Consider the following 27,038-nt stretch of genomic DNA (forward strand, 5'->3'; position numbering starts at 1 on the left):
GAGCCCTACTACAGGATGTAGTGACATGAGGGACATGTGATATCAATGACATGGTGACAGAGGGGCCACTTGCAGAGATCAAAAATGGTAAAGTCACTGCCTGGTCCACAGATTCCAGGCCAGAAGAGAACAAATGTGGAGAAAGAATTCAGTTCAATTACTGGCACCCAGATAGGTTTAAAGAGTTTATGTGTCTTATCTGTATTTCTGTGCATGTGTATGTGCTAATGAGATTGTGTGTGTGTGTGTGTGTGTGTGTGTGCACATGCACATGTCTGAGTGAGTGTTGGGCTATAAGAGCCTGAGGACAGTCAGAGTCACCTTCTCAGCTTCGGTGACCTCAGGAAGGCTTGAGAGAGAGAGAGAGAGAGAGAGAGAGAGAGAGAGAGAGAGAGAGAGAGAGAGAGAGAGAGAGAGAGAGAGAGAGAGAGAGAGAGAGAGAACCTTAGCATAGGCCTGAAAGCACAGGATCTTGGAGAAGGGGGTTCTTCAAGGAGAGACCCCAGCCAGGGACCATGTTGGAGTTGGCTAGTCCTGAGGTCTCAGAAGATATCCAGGGAGAACCAGCAGGCCTTGAACTTGTACCTCTCTCATTGGAGAGCTTGGAAGGTGCAGGGATCAGAAAAGAAGCTGTTTGAGGAGAAGCCTGGCTCGGACAAGGCTTCTGGGTGAACCAGAGCTCTGGAGAGGCTCCAGAGCTTCTGTCGCTGCCTAAGGGCCCTTCAGCAGCAGAGTTTACCCACAAACAGCTGATGTGCTTATTACAAATCATTCCAGTCTCATTAGCTGCACCCCCTCCTGATACCTACCTGTTTGCTAGCTTAGTTCTAATTATACGAGAGCCATAAAACGCTTTTAAAATGGCCCATCACTCACAATTCTTGGAAACTCTGACAGGTGCCTCCCTTGACTCATGCTGAGCCCCACCCCACTCCCAGGGATAGGGGTTGCCAAGGGAAGCCAGACCACTTGCACCTGGCAGAGCTCTGGTTCAGATGAAGTCCTAAGCTCCCTCCCCAGGAAAGGACCCCCAAAGAGGGGAGGAAGTGACGAGATGCCATGTCTAGTGAAGGACTGATTGCAGGTGAGATTTGCACTTGAATCTGTGGGGTTTGGAGGTTGAGCAGCTTCTCTCAGACTGGCATGGAACCCGCTGCCCCTCAGCCCTTGCCAAGCTGCTGCCTTCCTCCCAGCCCCACCTCTGACCCCCATACCACCACTGGAACTCTGGGGGCAGACCCCTGAGCTTGGATCTCAGCTTCCCTGCCTGTAGGATGAGGCCCAGAGTCCTCCCGCCTGCCACCGTTGCCAGGGCACAGGAGCTAATGGATTCAGGCGCGTCTCTCCAGTGCCCTGAGCACCGCCTCCACGTGGAAGGGTGGCCGGGAGCTTGATTACCGTTGCCGCTGCCATTTCCGGGAGGGGAAGTGTTTAATTGGGGGTTTTATTTCCAGCACCAGGGTCTGACTTAATGAAATATTCCTGGGCCTCCTGGCATGTGGCCGCTGCCTCCTGGTGTTGACAAGACTGGAGCCAAGCCCCTGGCTGAGATTTACCCAATGCTGCTGGGCCAGAGAAAGCCAGGCTGATAAGCAGGGCAGTGTCTGGACCTACCCCACCTCCAGCCATGATATGGGCATCTGAGGGCCAGCCAGGAACCAGCCCTGGCTCTTAATATTTGCAGCTAATGAAGGAGAGTTGGCAGGCACTCTGATATGGTCCCTGAGTTCCCTGGGACACAGTGATTCTCAGTGACTGAGCCCATTTCTCTCTATATCAATGAACATACCACTACCTCACCATCCCAGCCATCACAGGAAGGTACAGGTGTTGGTGGTCCTTAGAGAAATGAGCATCTAGAAAAGGACGGGAGATGAAGTGGAATATATTAGCCCCTGGCCTTTTAGGCTAACAATCCTGACTCCACTGTGCTTGCTGTAGGGTCCTGGAAAATCCTCCTGACCTCCTTGAGCTCCATTTTGCTTCTTTGTAATGGTTGAGTGTGGCCCTCATGGAAGAGGGTGGTGATAGTCAAGGAGTCAAAGAGGGCAGTTCTGGGGGTACAGTGAGGCAGAGAGGGAACCGGCCATAGTGGAACACCTGTGTGCTAGTTCTGTGCCAGCTGTGGCAAGTGGGCATTGCCAACGTCACATTGTTAGGCCTGGATTACTTTGCAACTCGCTCCTAGTCTTTCTTTCCTGGTCTTCTTTCTCTCCCCACTCTCCTCCTCCCACTAAGATGGGTTGCAGCAGGAGGCTCTGAGTCAAGCTTGCTCCTTTGGTGCCAGCCCAGATGCCCTCACTGCTCCCGGATAGCTACTGTTGAAGATTGACTCAGCTTCGTAGCCAAAGACTGCAGCTTAGCTGAACAGTGCCTGGCTTCTGGCAGCTAGAGGAGCCTCTTGGGGCCTGAGCCCTTCTTTGTGCTAATCAGACCAAATAATCTCTCTTCTTTGTCCTTGACCCTGCCTCATTTTATTCATAAGTATGTAAGATAAGGAGCAAAGGACATTGAGATATAGTTCCTCCTGTGGCCAGAAGCCCTGTCAGTTTTGTCTTCGGGGTTTTGATTTTCTAAGTGAAGCCACTGTCTCTTTCTCTCTCCATGAGGGGTCACTCCTTAAAGTGTTTGGGAGACCATGTGGTACTGGGGATCAAATATAGGACCTCACACACATGCTTCTATCACTGAGCCATAACCCCAACCCCTCATTTTCCTTCTTTCTTCAAATTAAAAGTCAACTATTTATAACTAAGTTGAACTTGAAAGTTGATGGTACTTGTATATATGTATTATATATGTTAACTATGTTTTTATTGATTCCAAAATTTCTCTCCTCAGTGATAAAAAAATAACTCTCAGAAACAAATCTAGTCACTTACCTAATTATTAAGGACTTTCTGTTTTTATTGGGAGGGTGAAGAGCTTGCCCCAACCATTCTCATCCCACCAGGCTGGTGTTTCAATTTGAGAGCTCAAGAAGCAATGCTCATAGTTCCAGGATAGACTCTAAATCAGCTGCATGCTTCTTAAGTCCTGTACTATTTCTCCATCCCTAGGTAAATACTTTAACTTCTTGGTTTTGTTCAATTAGTGTCTTCATCTTCAGCAGGGCATTTACTTTCTGAGAAAAATGCATGTTGATCTGTTGATTGGGTTTGAAATGAAGAGGCTGAATAGGGCTACAGGTTCAGTTTCCAGCACAGTATGGCCTGAGCACTACCAGGATGACCTTCAAGCACTTTTCTGGGAGTAGACCTGAGCATTGCTCCAGGACAAAAATAACAAGAATAATAATAATAAATTGAGATATGAGGCTATGAATTAGTCCCTAATGATCTTGTAGTTGTGCCTCCTGAGTCAGGGTGTGACTCATAAAGGGAACTGGAAAGGAAAGAGAGAGCAGGAGTGGCCTGGCTGCTTGGAGGCTGCCAACACTGGAGAGTGCAGGGATTGCCATCCCTGAGCCTACATGTAGGACATGGGACATGCACATGACATGGGGCAAGTTGAAAAAAAGGGGAAGTGTGACCTGGAGGTTCTGTCCTATCCTGGATGCTGCACCCCTTGTAGGACAGCCTAAGGTACTCTCTCTCTCTTTCTCTCTTTTTCTCTCTCTCTCTCTCTTTCTCTCTCTCTCTCTCTCTCTCACACACACACACACACACACACACACAAACACACATGTGTTGAGTCTTCCCACAGACACAGTTTCGTTCTTGTCTCCTGGAATCTTCTGAGTAGCCACTGCCAAGCAGGGCTCTCATGGCTTCCTCATACTCCTTTCTCCCTAATGTTGTTGTGTCCATGGAGAAGCTATTCTTCTAGCTGCTTTCATCCTTTTAGAATCTTAAAACCTTTGAACATGTGCCCTACTCCTAACTCTACTCTTTTATCTCCCTCTGTTGTGCCCCCATTGTTGTCCAGAACACAAACTCCTAAAGAGAGGTAATGAGATATTTCCTCCCAGATATCATAAGTCCCCATCCTGCTGTTGGCCTCATAGCAAATCTAGAGCCACTCACCTCCTCAGTCACAGGGGAAGTGAGCCAGGAGATTTGGGAGGGAGCTCTCTTAGTGCCAAAGGCTCAGCCAGGCTGTAAATGGGCACAGGGAGATGTCCTAGTGCGTGGCTTGCCTGGTGTTTGATGTCAGTGGTTTTATGTCAGTAGTTTACATTTCAGATGTTCTGTTCTGAAGACTTTTGTGATTTTTTCTGATTTCTTGATTCCATGAAGCTGGTGACTATGCTCTCCGCTTCACACAGGAGCTCCTTATAGACTGGAATACGTATGTCTCCTCAGATTGGGCTCCCTGAGAACAGGGCCATGTCCTTTCAGGAGCTCAGAGCTCATTTTATTACCAGGGTCTGCTTGTCCCAGTTTTGGGGTGGAGGAGTGGGCACTGATACCTGAGAACAAGAAGGTGCAGTGAGGAGTTGGGCTCTGTGGGGACCCCTGTTGGCCAGCTTCAGAGATGGTTGGTGTACTGCTTGGGGCCTGGAGGCACCTGGAAGTGGGCTAAAATGGCATCATTTTAGACATCATTAGACAATGATTCAGTATTGCAAGTCTCAGAATGGCAGAGGGTTATCCCTATTTGACCTTAGGCCAAAAGGGCATATGGCAGAAAGGAAGACTGTGTGTGTGAAAGAGAAAAAAAAGACCGAGACAGACAGAGACAGAGAAAGAGATAAGGGAAGAGATGCACTAATAACACTAAGGACTTAATTTTTTTCAACTATTTATTATTGAACAACTATGAATTGCAAAGTTACAAAGATATTTGTGATTGGGTTTCAAGCATACGATGTTCCATCACCAATGCCTTCGCCAGTTTCCATTACCCTCCATCAATGTCCCCACGTTTCCATCACACAGCACATCCTGCTTCTTTGATAGGTACATTTTCCCATCAGGATTGTCCTAATGTTTCCTTTTCCAATTCATCTCCCTCATCTTCACCCCAAGGACAAACTTCCTACTGAAGACCAGTTCTCCTACTCTTCCTTCATATTTATTGAGGGATCAATTCTGGGGGACCAGTGAGGACCCTCAGAGTGGGATAGAATCAAAGACCTGGGTCACAGCCAAAGTTTAATTTCTGTGTCTTTGATCTCAGTGCCTCAGGGCCACGTGTACCGGTTCTGTACGTCTGATGGCCTCTGGCTACAGAAGGACAACTCCAGCCTGCCCTGGAGGAACCTGTCTGAGTGTGATGAATCCAAGCAAGGGGAAAGAGTGAGTCAACCCCGATTGCTCTGGGCCAGCAAATGGGTAACAGGATTCCCACTTCCAATTCCTTGGGGCTGGGAGCCTGGGCAACCAGGAGGTCGCATTGTGGGGCTCTCACTGTCCCCCGCCTCTGGCACACCTTGCTTCCTGGATAATGCATGGTCATCTTGTCAGTCCCAGATGAAACTTCAAAGTTGGAGTCATTCAGCATAGTTCATTCTCTTACATTTTGAGATCCCCAGTGGTGCCTGTCTCATGGGAAAAGAGAGCATGGTCACCATGTTTCCTTTGTACCTGCAGAGCTCTGTGGAGGAGCAGCTCCTGTCCCTCTATATTGTCTATACAGTGGGCTACGCACTCTCCTTCTCTGGGTTGGTGGTCGCCTCAGCCATCCTCCTCGGCTTCAGGTAAGTACTTTATCCTTCAACACTCTGCTGCCCACCCCATGGAAAAGGGACTCCCAAGTGCAGCCAGCAATGCAGTGGATTCTTCCCTTAAATCTCCAGAGAGCGCATATGTAGAATATGGATGTGTAGTTTATCTCGTGGCTACTTGTGAGCGTGTTTGTGCATAATCCTGCAGAAAAGGAAAGGCCACTCACAGAAGCGCATGTGCACACACGCGTGCGCACACACACACACACACATACACACACTCACACACACACTCACACACACACACATCCATCACAGGAAGAAAATGGAAAATACTCTGCCAGCAGCAGATGCAACATAAATAGGTGGGAATTCAGGAGGATTTTCAACAGCATCTCAGGCTTTAGACTTTCTGCTTGCTTTGGAGCTTGTCAGCTCCAATGTCAAAGTTTGTCCTTAGGTCTAATCTAGATGAGTCATTCTTTTCAAGATACCAAACCCTTGGCACTTCCAGCCCCTTGGCAACTTTCAGGGTGGGACAGAGGACCTGGGTTCAGGGATAAAAGGCATTTGGAGGGCAGATGCTCAGAAGGAGGGGGCTCTGTCCTACTAAGCACTATGATGAGCATGAGCAGAGAGTTCCATAAAAGTGTGGAGCTGGCACCACAAAGAGTGATGAGTGCAGTTAGAGAAATAACTACACTGAGAATTATCATAACAATGTGAATGAATGAGGGAAGTAGAAAGCCTGTCTAGAGTACAAGTGGGGTGGGGTGGGGAGAAGGGAGATTTGGGACTTTGGTGATGGGAATGTTGCACTGGTGAAGGGGGTGTTCTTTACACAAGTGAAACCCAAGTACAATCATATTTGTAATCAAGGTGTTTAAAGATATTAATTAAAAAAATGTGGAGCTGGAGAAACAGATTAGCAGAGTACATGCTTTGCATGTTGGAAGCCCAGGTTTAATTCCTGATACCACATGGTCACCTGTGTACTGCTGGGAGCAACTCCCTAGCACAGAGCTGTAAGTACCCGTACCCTGAAGAATGGCCCAAAAGCATAAAACAGAAAGCAGAAAATAAAAAGACAAATACATTCACCAATGAAAGTCTCCCTTCCAGTATGGTCTCAGAGATTAGAAAATTTGTGTTATTTTGATGAGTCATGCCTATACCACATGTTATACTTCCCAGAATTGCCCTCCCTGAGTTCCTAGTGAAAGGGACCCATGGAGGCTGAGTTTAGTTCCCAATATTTCTCTCTATTTGTAGTACATTTGTAAGTATTTATAAATACACAGTGTGAATTTTACATATTTTGATAGTATGCTCTAAGTATTCAGTGTTATTTTTGACCTGATATTGTGCTTATGAATTTATTCATGTTGATACAGGTAAGTCCACTTCATTTTAACTGTCATTCATTCCATCTTTATTGTATGATTTATCATAGAATATCTGTGAGCCTTTGCCTCTTATCCCAAATGATCAAGTTTGCTACAATGAACATTCTGACCTCTGACCGCATTCATGTGTGTGCTTCTGTGTTTATGTGTCCTCAAGGGCACAAACCTCTGGGAGAAATCATGAGATAGAAATACACATTTTTGCAAATTCATTAGGTGAACTGAACTCATTCTCAGCCTGGCTATACCAGTTTTCTCTCTCATGTGCAGTAAATGTGATTTCTGGGCCAGGGAGATGGTTGGGAGCTGAAGGGCTTGTCGGTCACACACAGGACCCTGGATTTGATCCTGGCAAGGCAGATCATGACCTCTCAAGCTCCACTGGAGCTGTCCAAAGAGGAAGAAAATGAGTTCCATTTGCAAATTTCCTTACTAGTTGGTATTTTCAGATTTAATTGTTAATCTAAAGTCTGTAAAATATCTCATTATAATTTTAATTTGCATATCCCTGATTCGTAGGAGATCAAGCATTAAAAATATATTATTCTGTGAATTTCTTATTCATGTTTTGTTCTTGCATGGGCTTGCTTGACTCTTTCTTTGTTTTTATAGGCATTATCTTTTTTTAGTCTATGGCATTCCTTGCTTTCCTTATATTTTTGGTGGCTTTGTGCAAAGATTTTTATATCTTCTTTAGCATTTTTAACATTTTTTTATTGATTGAGGTTCTGTACAATACAATACAATACAATACTGTTAATGATGGTTTTTCATGCACAGAATTCTAACACTGCATCCATCACCAGTGTGCCCAATTCCCTCCTCCAAGTAATCCAGTGCCCCTCTCTTTGAGATCCTCCATGTCAGTTGTGTGGATCAGTTTTCCCATGGCAAAGACATTTTAGTTTTATGAAATGAAATATATAAATATACATTTTTATTAAGGAAAATTTATCAAGATGTGAACTCAGTTGATCGATGTGAGATTAGTTGATAAAAGTCAAATTAAAATAATTTTGGAGGCTGGAGAGATAATAGAGCAGATAGGGCAGTTGCCTTGCATGCATCTGATCTGGATTCAATCCCCAGTATCCCATATGGTCACTCAAACCAGCAAGAGTGATTCCTAAGCACAGAGCAAGGAAAAACCCTTGAGCAATGCTGGGTAGGGCTCAAAAAACGAACAAAAATTCACCATTTTTTTTCACAGAGAGAAAAATTATTTTTATTTTTTTAAATCACTGTAAGATAGTTAAAAAGTTATTGATGGTTGAGGTTATTTGGGGGGCATACCTAGTGACACTTAAGGGTTACTCCTGGCTATGCACTCAGAAATCGCTCCTGGCTTAGGGACCATATGGGACATGGGGGAATAGAACCGTGGTTCATCCTAGGTTAGCATGTGCAAGGCAAATGTCCTACCACTGCTCCAGTCCTAATGGTTGAGTTTTAATCATACAATGTTCCAGCAACCATCTCTTTACTGGTAAACATTTTCCACAGTTTCCTTCCATCGTCTCCCTCAGTCTGTCTATTTTTCTTCTCTCTCTCTTCCCTCCCTCTTTTTTCCTGTTAGGCACCATGGTTTGCAATATTGTTACTGAAAGGGTATCATGCATACCACCTTACCTCCTTTCAAAAGAGAGAACATTTATTTTATTTAATAATGTCCTTATTTAAGCAGTATGTTATAAACATGTTTATAGTTAAGTTTCAGTTATAAAAAAGATTACCCCCCCTTCACCAGTGCAACCTTCCCATCACCAATGCCTCCATCACTCTTCTCCCTCACCCCTGCCTGTATTCAAGACAGGCATTCTACTTCTCTCACTCACTACCATTGTCATAATTGTCAGTGTAGTTATTTCTCTAACTGCACACACCAGTCTTTGTGGTAAGCTTCATATCGTGGGCTGGTTCTTCCATCCCTCATCTCTATGGTCTCTGGGTATTATTACAATAATGTCTCTTATTTTTCTTAAATTACACAGATGAGTGAGACTATTCTGTGTCATCTCTCTCCCTCTCTCTCTGACTTATTTCACTAAGCATAATAGTTTCCATGTCCATCCATGTATAGGAAAATTTCATGACTTCATTTTACCTGAACAGCTGCATAATATTTCATTGTGTATATGTACCTCAGTTTTTTTAGCCACATCTGTGTTGGTCAACTGGATTATTTCCAGATTCTGGCTTTTGTAAGTAGCACTGTAATGAATATAGGTGTGCAGAGGCCTTTTTTATGTTGTGCTTTTGTGCTCCTAGGAGTGGTATGGCTGGATCATATGGGGGCTCAAATTCCAGTTTTTTTGAGGAATCTCTGTATTTTTTTTCCAGAAAGACTGGACTCTCCACCAGCAGTGGATGAGATTTCCTTTTCCCCCACATCCCACCAGCACTGATTGTTCTTGTTCTTTGTGATGTGTGCCAGTCTCAGAAGAGAAAAATTTTTAATGGTCTTAAGAAAATTTTCCTTGAGCAAGAGATAACACAGGGCTTACGGCATTTACCTTGTCTGTGGTCAGCCTCTGTTTGGATCCCTAGTACGACATATGGTTTGAGTACCTGCAGGAGTGATCCCTGGAGCCAAGAGAAAGTCCTAAACACCACTGGATGTAGCTCAACAACAAAATAAAACAAAAAATGAAAACACTTTTAATCCCATGATTCTAAATTTCACTCAACCTGTATGGTTCTTTGATCCACATGGAATTTTTATTTTTGCTGTATGGTGAACATAAAACATGTGAATGTATTTTTTCATCTGTGCTCAGAATTCATCGTTCTATTTGCTGCCTTTATTGCTGTGTTCACAATGTGCTGTCATGCAGCACTAGTTTTGAGCAGGCATTGGTATCTGTCATCTGTATTCATTTCCATTGGCTCATTTATCTACTGCTTTGCTAGCTGCTGTTATAAATATTGGTGGCTTACAGCAAAGACCCTACTAGTTTGTGCCTCTGTAGGAATATTTGGACTTTTCTTGGACTAAGCAATTTTTTCTAAGTTTTAAATGTACCATTTTAAAAATGAACACTGTAGCTTTTTAATTGCATCTATATTGAATATAGCAACCAATAGACATCTTCAAGATAATGAGTCTTATCTAGAAATGTAACTTATATTCCATTAAGCAAGACTTTAATAATGATTTAAAGCAATTTCTATTATGTTCTTCATCAATATCTTGCTCTTCTATAGCCTTATTTATAAATAGTAAGTAGTTGATTAAAAACATTTTTAAACATTTTTTTCAGATACCAGTGATGGAATCTAGGGCCTCATATATCCAAGCATGAATGAGCTACAAACTCAGATTTTCTTATTAAGATATTTTTATTTACTTAAAACATTTTTGTTATTATTGTGGATCCTACCTGGCAGTATTCCACCTGGCTGTGCTCAGGGGCCACCCAACACCTTTTCCAATTTCTAAGGAATAGGGGATCATAGTGCCAAGGATTGGACCCATGTAAGGCTCATGCTCTATCACTTGAAACACTTTCTGTCCCTAAAATTTTCTTTTGATCTTTTTTTGAAGTGGGGTACCTTCCAAGCAATGCTCATGGGGGGTCCAGGAGCTACTCCCAGAAATATTTGGTCAACTTGGCCAAATGGCTCAATACTCAGATCTAGTGATCTGGGCTGTCTACACCCAGCAGGCCCAGGGGCCATCAAAGCTACACCAGGGAATTCAGGCCCTCTGGGGCTATATCTGGCAGTTCTGTTCTGGTGGCTGTGCATTGTTGGGAACTGAACGTAGAGTTCTATCCTTTTGAGCTCTCTCCTTGGCCCTAATAAAATTTACTTTTTAAGTGCTAACTGTGGATGTATACAAACTCACCTTGTTGAATTTTATCAATAGTTCTAATGATTTGTGGATAGATTCTCTTGAGTTTTCTATACAAATTATCACTGTTCAGTTTCTCTATTTTCAATTTTTTAATCTTTTTTTTTCTTATTACACTAGCTAGGCTCTATGAACAAAGTTGGTTAGACAGGATAAGAATTACTTAAGGGGGGGCCGGGAAGGTGGCGCTAGAGATAAGGTGTCTTGCCTTGTAAGTGCTAGCCAAGGAACGGACCGCGGTTCGATCCCCCGGCGTCCCATATGGTCCCCCCAAGCCAGGGGCAATTTCTGAGCACTTAACCAGGAGTAACCCCTGAGCATCAAACGGGTGTGACCCAAAAACCAAAAAAAAAAAAAAAAAAAAAAAAAAGAATTACTTAAGGGGATTGGAGAGATAGCATGAAAGTAAGGCATTTGCCTTGCATGCAGAGGGTCGATGGTTCGAATCCTGGCATCCCATAGGGTCCCCTAAGCCTGCCAGGAGCGATTTCTGAGCATAGCGCCAGGAATAACCCCTGACTGTTGCTGGGTGTGACCCAAAAACCAAAAACCAAAAAAAAAAAAAAAAAAAAGAAAAAAGAATTACTTAAGGCTTGAGACTGGAATAATAGTAAAATGGATAAGGTTCTTGCTGACCTATGTTTGATTCCCAGCACCCCATATGGGGTCCGCCAACTTCCTCCAGGAGTGATTCCTGAGTGTAAAGACATGAGTGGGGCTGAAGAGATAGTATGGAGGCAGGACATTTGTCTTGCATGCAGAAGGATGGTGGTTCAAATCCCAGCATCCCATAGGTCCCCTGAGCCTACTAGGAGTGATTTCTAAGCATAGAGCCAGGAATAATCCCTGAGTGCTGCTGGTGTGACCCAAAAACCAAAAAAACAAAAACAAAAACAAAAAAAACAGCAGAAGTAATCCCTAAGCATCACCAGGTGTTGCCACCAAACAAACAAAAAATCAATAACAAAAATAATTCCTTAGGGATAGAGAATCCTTATTATATTCCTGATTTTAAAGGGAACATTTCTGAATTCTCTCAATTAAGAATGATGTTTGTTTTCATGTTGCTTACTGGAAGGACTTTAAAGTTGTATCCAGTACTTTCTAAATTCCTACCATGTACTCATTGCCAGTATACTTCTGTAAGGTAGCCTGGAGACATGTAATAGGCGATCCTGCTATCTAGCAGCCCGGGGGGGCGGGTTAAGGGAGGGGGATATGGGATGCATGCTGGGAACGGGGATGGAGGGAGGACAGCTTTGGTGGTGGGAATTCCCCTGATTCAGTGTCAATATGTACCTAAAATATTATTGTGAAAGATTTGTAATCCACTTTGGTCAAAACAAAAATTATTATTATTATAATAATTATAAAAAGCAAAGCAGGGCCAGGAATGTGGCTCAAGAGTGGAAAGTTAGGGGTGCTGGAGTGATAGTACAACAGGTAGGACAGTTGTTTTGCATGATGTTGATCCATATTTGGGCCCCATAATTCCATATGGTCTTTCTAGCACTGCCGAAAGTGACTCCTCAGGGCAGAACCAGGAATAACCCCTCAGCACCACAGATGTGGCTCTTCATCTCCTCCCTAGTAGAATGCTAACTTGGTATAGAATGGGCATTAGAATGTTTTATTTACAACAAGTCTTATCATTTGTATCATAAATCAAATTAAAAAAGAAAATAAGATTTTATCTGATACTGATAGGTACTTGCCTTTCACATTTCAGGACCAGATTCTATCCCTAGAACCTAATATGGTCCCCTTGGGCACCAACCAGAATGGCTCCTGAGTACAGCTGAGTGAAACCATTCTTTAAAAAAAAAAAAGACTAAGAGCACATATATTACATGATCATGTATTTTTGGATTCCATATTTCATAGCTTCTATGCTTCACCTCACCTCCCCAGATCACTGGCTGTGTTTCCCTCCACAAGTAGACTCCCCATAAGTGGCACCAAAAAAAAAAATCAAAGCCTTTTTTGGGATAAGTGATTCTCACATATAAATCACTCAGGTTCTACATAACTTTCTACAAAGAGAAGGATAGAGCATTGAGCATTGAGGAGGAGTGGGGAGAGAATTAATGCATAACTGCAGATTTCCTGGAAAAGAAGGACTTGAAGATTTTCAAGCTTCCCAACTTTTATAGGAATGAAGGGTGTTCTCAGAGGAAGAAACACACGAACCCAGTTCCAGAGTTAGAAACAAGTCTGGGTGTTAGCCTGGGAGCAGGTTTTGTGGAGCAGTTCTGTGGTCATATTGAAAGAGCAGGGACCTGCTTTCTCCTCCAGACATCTGCACTGCACACGGAACTATATCCACCTGAACCTGTTTGCATCTTTCATACTCCGGGCTCTGTCAGTCTTCATCAAGGATGCAGCCCTCAAGTGGATGTACAGCACCGCCGCTCAGCAGCACCAGTGGGATGGCCTTCTTTCCTACCAGGTGTGTGTGTATCCCTGAAAGGCCTGTGGAGGGATGGATGGATGGACCTGAGGGAGCTTCCCTGTATCACTCAGCCTGGCACAGAGTATGGCAACAAAACTCTCTTCCTTGAATCCCTAGTTTGATGAAAGAGGGAGAACCCTGGGACCCAGTCTGATGGGAGAGGCTTTCCTCCTGAGGATCCAAGTTTGATAGGACAAGAAATATTCTGGAGACTCCAGTCTGACAGGAGAAGCACTCAGCCCTGAAGATCCCAATCTGAGGGAGGAGAATACCCTTGGGACCATAGTCTGATGATTTAGGAAATCTACCCTGGAATTCCTAATGTGATGGAAGAGACAGTTAATTCCAAAGAACCCCTAATTTAAGGAGGTAGACAATGCCTATCCCCTTTGAGAGATCCCAGTCTTACACAGGAGAGTGGTCCTTGGAGCACAGATTGGGTCTGAATCCCAGCTTGGTCACCTATTAGCTGTAAAGTTTGTGGCAGGTCATTTAACCTTGCTGAGCCTTGGCTCTTTGCCCTATGTGGGGATTATATTTGGTTCTTCCACCTGAGTCAGCAAGGGTCCAGTGGGGGTGAGGGTCACTTTCTTAGCATTCATCCAGATCCAAAGATACTCATTCCCTGCTCCAGTCTTCCCCATTCAGGATCACAGGTAATAATGGGGTGTAAGCTAGAGAGGGGACTTGGAGGCAAGAAACATAACTGTGGTCCTGGGGTCCTCCCTCTGCCCACAGGACTCTTTGGGTTGCCGTCTGGTATTTCTGCTCATGCAGTACTGTGTGGCAGCCAACTACTACTGGCTCCTGGTGGAGGGTATATACCTGTACACACTGCTGGCCTTCTCTGTCTTCTCTGAGCAACGTGTCTTCAAGCTCTACCTGAGCATAGGCTGGGGTAAGCTGCTTCCTGTCATTCCCTTTAACCCCTCCCCACACCCTGAGATGTCGCCTGTGGGGTGAAGACTCAGTTAAAACTTCCACATGAGGGAGGCCAACTGGTACTCAGACTCCACTGCTGGCCCTTTGTTGGCACACTCCATCCCAGCCACAGGATTCACAACAGATGAGGCTGGGAGACACTTCAGTAAGTTATGGTTACCACCCCCTTCCATGGTAAAACCTCTTCCCCTAATATATTGTAGCAATAACTACTGTGATTTTAGTCAAAATGCTCCCCTGACAGCCTTTGTAGCTTGGTCTCACCCTCTAGGTTCCAGCTCGTAAGTAGGGCTTGATGCTACTTTAGGGTGGAGCTCCTCTCCCAGCCTGGACAACCAAAGCTCTGGAGGGTGATGGAGAGGGGATTCCTAGTCTCAGAGTGGCCATATGAGGAATAGACAGACTCAGATGTGCCTAGAGCCTAGCCAGAAGTGTTCTAGCCAAAATACATTTGCCAAGAATTATTGGGTCTTTTTTTTTTTTTTGGAACATTTCTGATTGTTTTTGTCAGAGGCCCTGTCCTCTGACCTTCCCTAGTCTGGAGGAGGGACAGTCCTGTTCACACCACAGACACCTCCACCTCTCCCTGACCTCCATCTTGAACTGCTCTTCATTCATCTGATACTCTCCTTCCTTCCTTGGCCTACCCCAGCCTACATTAGTCACATTGCCTCCTGATTTGGGGATGTCTTCCTCAGTCACAGCCAGACTCCTGTCTAGGTATTCCCTCCTCCTAGGATGGCTCTGGCACCCCCATACCTGCTTTGCATGGCACTTCTGTACTCAGCATATTGCTTTAGAAAGCTGCCTCAGGTCACCCGGACCCCTGGCTCTGGGTGACCTGGGTTCTCTCAGCTTCCTGTCTGTATGCTTACATCACATTCCTTTTTCCTGAAGATCCTTGGTCCCTTTGTCCCACCCCTCCCCTCTAAGGAGTGGCAGCATTAATAGTTTTCGTGGATCATAAGAGAGACTCGCCTGCCTTAGAGAGAGGAAGCTTCAAAGAAGCTTCCCATCTCTGTCATGCCAGCCTCTCTGACCACCTACTGTCTCTTCAGTCTCCAGGAGGAGGAGCTGAGCAGCCTCTAGCCACAGCACAGGGGGCAGGCGGGCTTGGCCTCTGCACACAGCTCCCCACTCTTTCTTTTTCTCCTCCCTCCAACACTGAGCTTAGTACTTCTCTGCTCAGTCCTCTTCCCTCCTTCTCAGCTTCTTCATCCATATCTTGAGGGCCTTTTCAAATAGGCAATAGGCAGATCAGGAGCTGCAGCTGAGCAGGGGTGGGGATAGAGTCAGACTGCCCAAGATCTGGGAATAGCAGTCCTCAGGGTAGAGGGACAGCATGTCCATTCTGGGAAATGGCATCAGCACGTCAGCACTGTTAGTAGCTGTCACCATGGAGACCTGGGTCAGGGACATTCAAAAGGATATGATGTGGACTGTTGCTGGAGGGTGGGATGGGGGCTAGGGGGTTGGCCCTGGAAGTCTCTGTATGGAAAGGGGACACCAATCTTCCCCACTGTCTCACACTCCACCCAACATTTAAGTGGGCACAGGCAAAAGACATGGGGACCTCACTTTTCAAACAGTATTTCTTTTCTTAAGGAATTGGGTACAGAGAGAAACAGGGACAAAGACCTAGATCAGACCAAAAGTGGGGAAAAGGTCGAGAAACTACTTTTGGCTTCATGTGCAAACTAAAGAATTAAAATTAAGGGCAAGAGAGACAGCATAGAGGTTAGGGCACATGCCAACCTAGATCCTTTTACCACTTGGCTTCCAAGCACTGATGGGAGTGGCTCTAAAGCAGAGGTCTCAAACTCGAGGCCCACAGGCCTTTTGCAGCCCTCCGTACAACATTGTGTGGCCCTGCCCTAGAGGAATCTTTTTTTGTTTTGTTTTGTTTTGTTTTAGTTGTTTGGGTCACACCCCCCAAAGTCCAAGGCTTACTGCTGACTTTGCACTCAAGGATTTTTTTTTTTTTTTGCCTCCTGCGGCTCCCAGGAAAATTGAGTTTGAGACCCCTGTTCTAAAGGCTCCTTGGAGTCCACTGGGCTGGGCCTGTGGTCCCTGCCACCACAGGGCCTTAGCACTGAACGGTGGCTTGTCAGTCAACTGTCACTGGCAGTGTCCTCAATGCTCTCCTGAGTGTGGAGAATGAAAATTAAGTTTCTAGGGGCCAGAGAAAAAGCTTGGAAGTTAAAATACAGGCCTGGCATGTAACCAACTTCATTTCAGTCCCTGATGCCATATGGTCCCCTGATTATCACTAGGTGCAAACTTTAGACCCCCCCCCCCAAGCATTAACATGCTCACCCAAGAAATATTTTGTATGGCAGCACCAAATACTCAAACCCTTATATTGAACCTTTAGCCACACTGGCTGAGAATGGCTGGAAGGGACCTCCTGATCCTTACTTGAGAGACCCCAAAATAAACAAACAATAAATAGACTTTTTGACACACCTTAGGGAATCCAAGAAGTAGGTTCACTCATTCACTCTTTTCTCTTGAACATATTTCTATGTGACAGGCTTCTCTGTGTATAGGCCAGGGACTTTGGAGGTCTTCTATCTCTTGTCCAGTCTCCTGATGGCTAAAATCTCATGGATACTGAGAGAGCTGGTGTATGTAGAAATAAGCAGCCAAGGGGAGGGATCTCTGGTACAGAATGACAGTTAACTGTGAGCTTTCTGCTTTGGCCACCCCTGCCTGCATCATTGGCATCATAGCTCCATGCAGTCAGGTGACTCAAAAGCTGCCATTGGGTAGACGACCATGTTTTGAAGACAGTGACCAAAAAGGCTATGAATAAATTTGGTTCTGCCTAGAAATAAATCATTGGATCCTTTCCAAACCACATTGGCACACTTGTAAACCCCACCATTTCCACCACACATCCTTACTATGCATGCCCCTTTCTTTCTATGATAGATATTTATCTCCATCCCTGAGAAACCCTGATTGAGGTGCATATGGAGAGTTAATGGATAAAGCTGCAGAGGGTGGTGGCATGGGTATGGAATGGCCCTCTGATCCCAGCCAGCCCTGTACTCCCTGAGCTACTGCTCATTCTGTCACGGGAGGATGGACAGTCTCATTAAAAGTCAGCAGACAGACACAAATTTCACTGAGGCCCTGAAATTGAATAAGGCTCTATTTACCCCTGAGAAGCTAAAACTAGTTACATAAGTGGTCTAATGCTGCTCACCAAGTGACCCCAAAACACAACAACATTATTATCTTGTCATCTCTATGTCGAGGGATCAGAGTTCAACTTAGCCACATATTTCTGCCTCCACATTTTGAATAGAGGATGTGGCCAAGCTGTAGACCAGGGCTACTGTCATTTCACGACCAGCTGAGGTTAGAGAACCTACTTTCAGGCTTACTCAGGAGATTGTTGGCAGGAGCCCAAGGGCCTGCTGGCTATTGACTAGAAGTCTTCAGTCTGGGGGTGGGGCTTCTCTATGGGTATTCCGAGTGTGTTCATGGCATAGCCACTGGTGCCAAGAAGCTTCTGGTCTACTATTCTGGTGTATGGAATAGTTGGCTGAGTTGGAGGGTGGGCTGAGCTCTCTTTTTTTCTTTTCTCTTTTCTCTCTCCTCTTTCTCTCTCTCTCTCTCTCTCTCTCTCTCTCTCTCTCTCTCTCCTCTCCCCTCTCTCTCTCCTCTCTCTTCTCTCCTCTCTATCTTCTCTCTTCTCTCTCCTCTCTCACAACCGGAGGGGGTGAGCCAGCATTGATACTGGGCTTGGGCGGAGGCAAACTGGAAAGGTTGTAAAAAGGCTGCAGGATGGTGTTAACTTTCCTCTCAAAATAGGGAAATCAGGGTTTGGGGATAAACAGGGATGTCCCATCACTTCTGTCTGTGCCTTTCTCCAGTACTGCTACAAAGTGTGGTTTGTGGCTAGACCAGGAGATGGGCTGGTTGTGGAGGTCTCTGGATGCACACTATGGCTCCAGCCTGCTAACCCCTCTCCCCTCTCTTTCCCTCTCCTCCTAGGTGCTCCTCTGCTGTTTGTTGTCCCTTGGGGCATTGTCAAGTACCTCTATGAGGACGAGGGGTGAGTGTCCTGCTCACCAGGATGGGTCCCTATTTGCCAGTGCCATGGAATTCCTTGACCCATGAGGTCAGCAGATCTTTCCTCTTAGATACATTAGGGACCAGGAACTAAATAGATTTATTTCTGTCTCTCAAGGCTTCTTAAGCTTTTCCATTCTGGATCCCTGTTACTCTAGAAATTTATACAGCCTCAGGTATTCTAAATTAAATACACAGATCAAAAAATTTCTGGTAATAAATCATAATCATTTAAAAAAATAAAATTGCTATTCCAGCCCATATTCAGACACAGGGTCTACAACCTTCTTTCCAGGGTTGTATGAATGATAAATGGTTTGGGCCTATGTGCTACATGGGTTTTGTGTAAAAACAAGTTCAATTGATTCTATTCCTTGGTGGGTGCTGCTAGGTACATACCTAATAGCATTTGAGTGTTTGTAGGCCCATTAAGGGATCATGTGTGTGAGTGTGACTTGAAAGGCTCTGTGGGAATCTGTGGAAATAGCTGCTGGGGCATATATGTGTGTGGCTGTACCACTTTCATTCCTATGGGTATTGTGCACCCCCACCTGACACCATGTGATTTGGAGGGCTCTGAGTCCCTCTGAGTACCTTGTGTGCCTTTCTCCTCCTCAGCTGCTGGACCAGAAACTCAAATATGAATTACTGGCTCATTATCCGGCTGCCCATTCTCTTTGCCATTGGGGTGAGTGACCTTGGAGAATAGGGGTTCTGGGGTAAAGCCAGGGGAAGAACTGGGAGGAGAGTGGGTGCCTAGAAAATATCCTCATCTTTCTCTGCAGGTAAACTTCCTCATCTTTGTGCGGGTCATCTGCATCGTTGTGTCCAAGCTGAAAGCCAACCTTATGTGCAAGACAGATATCAAGTGCAGGTGACATCACAGAGCTGGCCCTGCCTGACCATTCCCTCCACCAAGCCTGGCCTGGGACTCTAAGCCTTGCCCTTACTCCTGTGGCTGGGGAGTCCCATATTTCTGGTGGGGATCTAGACAGTTTTTTCCTACACAAGTCCCTTGGCCCCCTGGTTCAGGTTGTAGGCATGGAAGGTGTTTGTGTCCCATATGCCAGCCTGGGGCAGGAACATTGATAAGGGAGAAGAACCCACAAGTGAGGTCAGCAATGATGTCTCTATTCCCCCACTCCAGACTCGCCAAGTCTACTCTGACACTTATCCCCCTGCTGGGGACTCATGAGGTTATCTTTGCTTTTGTGATGGATGAGCATGCCCGGGGGATGTTACGCTTCATCAAGCTATTCACAGAGCTTTCCTTCACCTCCTTCCAGGTAACTTTTGGTGAGGGCCCTTATTGGGGGTGGGGCAGAGTCGTTGGCCATGTCAGGCCTCTAGGGCAGATTTAGATTCCCAGAGTCTCAATGGTCCTCAAACTACGGCCCGCGGGCCACATATTGTATTTATTCCCATTTTGTTTCTTCACTTCTAAATAAGATTTATACAGTGTGCATAAAAATTTGTTCATAATTTTTGTTTTTACTATAATATGGCCCTCCAACAGTCTGAAGGACAGTGAACTGGCCCCCTGTTTAAAAAGTTTGAGGACCCCTGCAAGGTCAGACACAGGAAGCCTTCCTGGAGGTAGTCTGGAGCACCCTGCCAGGTGCTTGTCTGTAGAGCCTATTAGTCCTCATGTAATTCCAGGCAGAACCCAGAATTACCCCTCCTGTATAAGGGAGGAGACTGACGTTGGATATATTAAAACAATACCTGACAGGTTGTGTAACTGCAAAAGTTGAGAAGAGATCATCTACACTAGTGTTATATAATAATAAGCATCAGGGACCCACAGGGGTGTAGATGCATGGAAAATTGGTCTTGATCTGATTGGAGGATCATGATATGACCAGAAGCAAACAAGTAGGTTCATGTGTGTGCACTTATATACATATACATACGCACACATACATATATACACATCTGGTGTATGTGAGCATCTAGGTGGAGATAGTGCTTGGAAAGCTTCAGTATCTGAGCATAGAGACTTCCTGTTCTTCTAGGGAAAGGACAAGAAAACCAATGCCTTCTTCCCTCTATTCATGTGGTTACCCTATCTGAGAAGGAATTTGTTGGGACTGGGGTCCCCAGGAGCTACCTCGGGCTTTCTCCTTCCCATTTCCTTCCTATTGATGGGACTTCTCTATTCCAGGGGCTGATGGTCGCCATCTTGTACTGCTTTGTCAACAATGAGGTAAGACCTGCAGACAGACAGCATGTCTGGTGGGATACCTTAGGCTGATCTGGACTTGCCTAAATGAGATTCTTTATCTTTCAGCTGTTCTTTTCTTTTCAGCTGTTCCACCATTCTCCCCACTGAGAAAGGTCCTTGCATTCAGTTTTCTGTCTGTCTCTCCCCACCCTACTAGATACACACACAAGCACACATTATGATATTGTAAACTTGGGGAAGACCCAGGCTCATGTGAGGGACATGAGGACTATGTGAAGAACATCTCACTTTTACAAATGTCTCAACACCCAAATGATTCAGTGATATATTGGAACTTTAGTTGTCTCTCATTTACTTGTTGCCAACCTTTTCCTATCCCCAATGTGCTACTCAGCACTCCCATTTCCCACATGTGAGACCACTGAAGCCAGAGTTTGACCTGGAAATAGTGGCAGAGCCAGGAACAGCTGATTCTGTATGAAAGAAGAGCCATTGGAGAAAGTGGTTACAGAGGTGGGAAGTGGGTACAGGAAAGGGAAGGCCTGGAAGTGCTAGTAGTCTCCTTCCCTGGTGCTGGTCCAGTTCTGTCACCACTGCAGTGACTTGGTCTCTGCCCCCAAGTGTAAATTGTGAGAAATGCTTCATCAGTTGCATCTGCCTGAGAAGATGTAGCAATGGCCTCTTCACTTGCATATCTGAACAAGTATGTGGGACTACATGCTGCTTAGACATCCGAGATCCACGTCAGTCTCAGCTTTTTGACTAGAATCTGCAGCCACAGGGTGGGAAACTGCTTTACACATGATCCATTAGTCACATGCTCACTGTTTGGTTCATTTTATTGATTATCTTTACTTATCTTTACTTTACTTATTTTTAATAAGCACATGCCAGTGATATTTTTAGATCACAGTGCCACCCATATCAGTGTTTCAGGAGGATCCATGCAGTGACACAAATCAAGCTCAGGAACTCACACATGCTAGGCATATGCTTTACCCTGTACCCATTTCCCAACCTCTTTGATTATTTTTAAAAAATACATAGGGACCCCCAGTGCCACCAGGGCTACTCAGGTACTTCCAGCACCATAAGGTCTGAATAGCTTCATATTCTTGAGCTCTTGAACTAAAATCATCATTGGAGACCATAGACCTCTGATCACTGGTTGGAGGATCCCTGCAAAAACAAAGGGAAAAAACCATACAGAATCTAGAGATGTGGTTCAAGAAATAGAGCACACACCTTGCATATGTCAAATACATATGGACCCCCAGTACCACCAGGGCTACTCAGGTACTTCCAGCACCATATGGTCTGAATAGCTTCATATTCTTGAGCTCTTGAACTAAAATCATCATTGGAGACCATAGACCTCTGATCACTGGTTGGAGGACCCCTGCAAAAACAAAGAAAAAAAACCATATAGACTCTAGAGATGTGGTTCAAGAACACACACCTTGCATATGTTCTATCTGGGCTTGATTCCAGATACCACATAGTCCTTCAAGCACTTCCAGGGTGATCTGCTTGATTCAAACAGGAATGCAGTACCTTATACCTGAGCATTGAACTGTATAACCTGGTTGGCAAAGAAATGCAGGCAGTGTCCCCTGGAATCCCCTGAGCACCACTTAGGAAACACCAGAAAATAACACATGAAATCCAGAGCTGTGGCTCAAGTAGTTGAGCATGGGCCAGACCCTGAATTCCCCTATTCTTTGTAACTCCCTGAGCATCACTGATGTGACTTTCAAAAGAATAAAAGGGTAAAATGAAGATGACCCATAGAGCAGAGGAAATGCCAGCAGAGTTCTGGTGGTCACAGGCTGCTGGCACACTGGACCAAGACAAGATCATCAAAACGGCTGGAGACACTTGCCTTGCATGAGATCCCTGGCTCCACAGGATTCAAGCACCACTTGGAGTGATCTCCAAGCATAACTGAATCACCTTTGTGGATTGCAGTCAGTGCTGACTGCAATAAGGAATAAGAGGCATGCTGTATACTCCCCATTAGAGGGCCAAAGAGATCCTAAGGGAGACAAAGCAGTAAGAAACACTATAGTACATCACTGGAGTTCTATAATGTAGACCTCATCACTTGTTCCATCTGGGATCCCTGAGACCTTCACCATCTGAGTTGGCATCCATGGATGCTTCCCTTTGTCTTCCATCTTTCTGCTTTTCTTAGGAGCTCCTGACAAAAGCATCTCTTCTCCCTGTTCCTGGTTCTATTATCATAAGTTTTCCTTGCCCCAGATGTCAGCCAGGTGGTGAGCTGACCCCAAGTGGGGTACACTGGAGGACTCTGCTTGGTGACACTCTCCACTTCTGCCCCAACATCCCTACTTAGTACTATAGGGTGTGGTCCTGGAATCTGGAGCCAGCCTGGCAGGTTCTGGACCATCTCAGCTCTGCACATTTCAAAGAAGTTCTTTTAAGGGATGGCATGCAACCTGCTGCTTTCATTAGATGGATGGCATCTCTGCAGGAGAATAGAGCTGTTTGCACTGAGATTTTGGCATTGAGCCGCAGTAGTCAGGGGCTGACAGTTGGCCCTTGGAAGAAGGTGCCCCCTTAGGCCCAACATTCCACTGTGGATTAGTGGGGGGAGAAGAGGGGGAAGGCAAGCATAGCTGAGTTCTACAAAGCCAATTTATGAGCATGATAAATACCTCCCACAGAAATACTTCACACAGCCCTCAGCCCAGATACAACACCTCTAGAGGAGGGGACTAGAACCCAGAGCCATGACAAAATGCCACCACCTTCAAGAATGGGGTTCTGAAGAGTTGCTCATTTTATTGGGGCCCCCAAGCCTTATCCCTCTTGATATGGCTTTTTCTTTTCAAACATTTTTTGTGGGGCCAGAGCAATAGCACAGTGGTAGGGCATTTGCCTTGAACACAGTTGATCCAGGGTGGATCTCAGTTTGATCCTCAGCGTCCCATATGTCCCATATGGTCCCCCAAGCCAGGAGCGATTTCTGAGCACATAGCCAGGAGTTACTGAGTATCACCAGGTGTAACCCAAAATAAAAAAAACATCATTTTTTATTTTATTAAAGAGCCATAATTTACATAGTTATTGGTAGATGAGTTCTAGGCACAGAATACTCCAACACCAATGCCACCACCAATGTCAGCTTCCCTCTACCAATGTTCCCATGCTTCCTCCTGCACACTCAACTCAACCTGGCTACCTGCCATCTTGACAGGCACATTTCAAGGTTCTGTGATTGTAGTTTTTATATGTTCTCAGTGTTGTTGACTGTGCTTTGGATCTGTAGCTACACCACTCACCCACATCAGCAGTATAGCTAAGGCCCCTGACCTATGTTCTATTACTCCCATTTCTCATCTTCTTCCTTCCCCACTTTGATTTCTTCCCTTCTCAGTCCTTCTCCCTATACTCTGGAATTAAGATATTCTAGGTATCTCTTTATAACATTACATTTCCTTGTTCATTCATTCAATATACCACAGATGAAAAAAGATGGCTTTTTCTGATGGGGAGAGCTGAGCCTCCTCCCAATCTCCAGCACAGACAGACCTTGATTGATGCAACTCATGTGGACCATACCCAATGAGTTGGACTAGTTCCCAGATGGGGTTCCTTCAAATCCAAATACAGGTTGAGGTGAAGCAAGGTGGGAAGCCCCTCATTCCAACTGCTGTGGGCCTCCTTCAGCAAATGCCTCCCAAATCCTGTAGGGGTTAGAGAGGGGCCCTGGACTCTGAGGGACTCTATACCTGTCCCTTTCTTCTATGAAGCATGCATCAGAAATCCCATTCTCTGCTCCTCCTGGCTCCGGTTCCCTGCCTCCCTTTCTCTGCTTACCACTTCTCTGATGGATTATAAAAGGTACTTTTAGCTGAGTTGAAGAGTTGAGATGGAAAAGACCAATTAACTCATCAAATCCAACTCTCTCCTGAGGAGTCAACAATAACAGCTTATCATTGGGATATTAGGTACCTGAAGGCCTTGACTCAAAAGGCTCTTAATATCTTAGTACCCTACAGCTGATTATTCCCTTTTCCCCTACTGGGGGCTAATGGGAGAGAGTGGCAGCCAGTTTTCCTGACGGCTTGTTTCTCCTGCCTTCCCCCCACCCCCCAAAGGTCCAGATGGAGTTTCGGAAGAGCTGGGAACGCTGGCGGCTGGAGCATTTGCACATCCAGAGGGACAGCAGCATGAAGCCCCTCAAATGCCCCACCAGCAGTGTGTATGCAGCCACCTGCCAGGCTTCCTGTGGCTAAGACTCCCTTACCCGGCCCACCTGCAACAAGCTTGCTGCTGGCTAGGCAGCCCTCCCAGGTGGGAGAGAAAGGAGAAATGCACATGCAGCCCCATGGTCCCTTCCCAAATCCATCAGACAGGCAAATAGCCCTGCCTCCTGGGACCAGTGGACACATTTACTATGAGGAGAAGCAGCCTGCTAATTTGATCACTCTGGCTGGAGGAGAGGAAAAGCAACGGCCACTGAAATGAGGAGGATTTCTTCCCATCAAGCACCAGGCCCCTGGGGTCTCCCCAGACAGAGTAGCCCATCAGTCCAAGCTCAAAGTCAAGGTCAATGGCCTATTAGTGAAAGCAGGGTATGCAGAAGGCAGGGCTCTCCTATCCCCACAGCCAAGGGCACTGCTGAGGGAATTCTAGCCACTCTGCATTGGTCACACATGGGGTCATCACCCCATCTGTCTCCTCATTAAGGAGCCATTCACGTGTCTGGATCATTTGTTTCTTCATCTTGTCCTCACTTTTTGCCACCTGGTTTCTCCTTGGAGGCTTGGTCTGGCCCCAAACAGTGAGTGGCTTTGAGAATGAACAATGAAAAGGTGCCTGAGGGCTGTTTGACTCCTGCCCACTCTCTCCCTAGCAGTTGAGTTCAAGGGGGCCCACTCCCTTGGTGCCTAGGAAGTGCCAGCCCTGGGCCAGGCCCTATACTCTGAAAAAACCCTCAAGAATCAGCAACTTTAGGAACAAGCACATCCAGCATGAAGGTTACCTGCCATTGTGTGGGACCCAGTGGACAGAAACAACACCTCCCCCTCCCTTGAGGCAAATGTTTTTCATGGGTAACCAGCTTGGATATCTGGTGTTGGAACATGGTCAGGATGTGACCCAGGACTCTTCCCAGGAAACTTCCTACCAATCCCCATTGTTACTGTGGAGACCCACTTCCCTTTGAAATGTTCCCCCTCTGGAAGCTTGGCTATGCTTTATTCATTTTCTCTATTATTGTAAATAGTCTCTGTATAAACATGAACTTCTGGTTTCTCCCTCCCCCAACCCCCACTATGGGAATAAGAACTCAATCATTGTGATCATTGTGATGTTATTTGGGGTAGTAATTGATTAGACTCAGCTGCACTCTGAGCTCATTACTGTCTGTCCTTCTTCTGGGTTCTGCCCATAAAGGAGTGCCTGAGAGGAGAGGTGGGCGCAGATCTATCAGTCCTACAGTGCTGCAGAGAAGAGGACAGAAGAAACAGCTATGTCCAGGAGTCTGGCCACTGTGTGTGTGTGTGTGTGTGTGTGTGTGTGTGTGTGTGTGTGTGTGTGCGTGCGTGCAGTGGAAGTTTCCAAAGCAGAAGAGAACTCCAGGTAATCAAGATCTCCTGGCAAGGCATCAGGGAGCAGAGAATTCCTTTAGGAGTCAATCTCTCTCCACTTTCTTTGTAAGAGCCCCCACACAAGCATTTTCCTGTGCCCCCCAGAAAGACATGTGATGTGCCGGGGAAATAATAATAGGACATAAAACACACCAAGCAGAAAATGCCTTCTGTTTCAGCTTCAGTGAAGTGTTGTGTTGATGTTAATAGGGAAATGGAACCTCAGGCTAGAGGAAAGAATGTTATGGCTGTCTCCTTGGTGGGAAAATCTTGGTAGTGAAACAGGATGAAGGTAACCCTGTACCTCCAAAAGAGAGAAGGCTCCCAAAAGGCACTGTCCACTGACTTTCTGGAGTGGGGAGGTGAGCAGGGATATAATGTAGGGGTTTAGTTCTAGTGGCCAGAGTCCTGGTTTGAGATAACTTGGAAAGTTTGAAATGATTAATCTCACAGCAACACAGAGACAGGTGCATAGATAGTTAAGGAAAGAAAGTGTTTAAAGCTGGATACATGAGTTCAGATAATTGGGTTTAAACTATGAATAATTGGGGTGTATTTTTTTCCCTTCAGCTGGTACCAGCGACTCTTAATTTTAGAAGCTCTCTCGGTCATACACACACACCAAGTTTGTTAACATGTAGGGACATTTTCCTTATCAGATACATACCAGATACTAAACTGAAGCAATGTTTTCTTGACTTAAAGATCCACACTATTAATATTCATTTGAATGACAGTATACGCCTTCCCAGCCATTCCCAACCTCTCCTGAGCTAAGTATAGCTCTCACAGGTCTGGGAATGCAATGTGCCCAACATTCCACTGACTGTTTACATATGCCCGGTGCCACGAGTCTGGCTCTTGCTAGAACTCCTGTCTGCTTAGCCTTGG

The 27,038-nt window shown here is 45.5% G+C and overlaps 1 protein-coding gene across 1 annotated transcript in view; it reads left to right on the forward strand.

Annotated features, from left to right (window-relative positions):
• GLP1R (glucagon like peptide 1 receptor) overlaps positions 1-25,237 on the forward strand; it is a 35,655-nt gene extending 10,418 nt beyond the window's left edge. The window contains exons 4-13 of the mRNA XM_049765377.1: positions 5,122-5,240; positions 5,535-5,641; positions 13,163-13,316; positions 14,058-14,217; positions 18,267-18,327; positions 18,963-19,032; positions 19,130-19,218; positions 19,492-19,630; positions 20,509-20,550; positions 24,654-25,237. Of these exons, the coding sequence (XP_049621334.1) occupies positions 5,122-5,240; positions 5,535-5,641; positions 13,163-13,316; positions 14,058-14,217; positions 18,267-18,327; positions 18,963-19,032; positions 19,130-19,218; positions 19,492-19,630; positions 20,509-20,550; positions 24,654-24,791 (1,079 nt within the window). The 3' untranslated portion in view covers positions 24,792-25,237. The remainder of the gene's footprint in view (positions 1-5,121; positions 5,241-5,534; positions 5,642-13,162; positions 13,317-14,057; positions 14,218-18,266; positions 18,328-18,962; positions 19,033-19,129; positions 19,219-19,491; positions 19,631-20,508; positions 20,551-24,653) is intronic.
• Positions 25,238-27,038: the final 1,801 nt, after the last annotated feature.

Source organism: Suncus etruscus, chromosome 18 (genome assembly GCF_024139225.1).
Source record: "Suncus etruscus isolate mSunEtr1 chromosome 18, mSunEtr1.pri.cur, whole genome shotgun sequence".
NCBI classification, from domain to species: Eukaryota; Metazoa; Chordata; class Mammalia; order Eulipotyphla; family Soricidae; genus Suncus; species Suncus etruscus.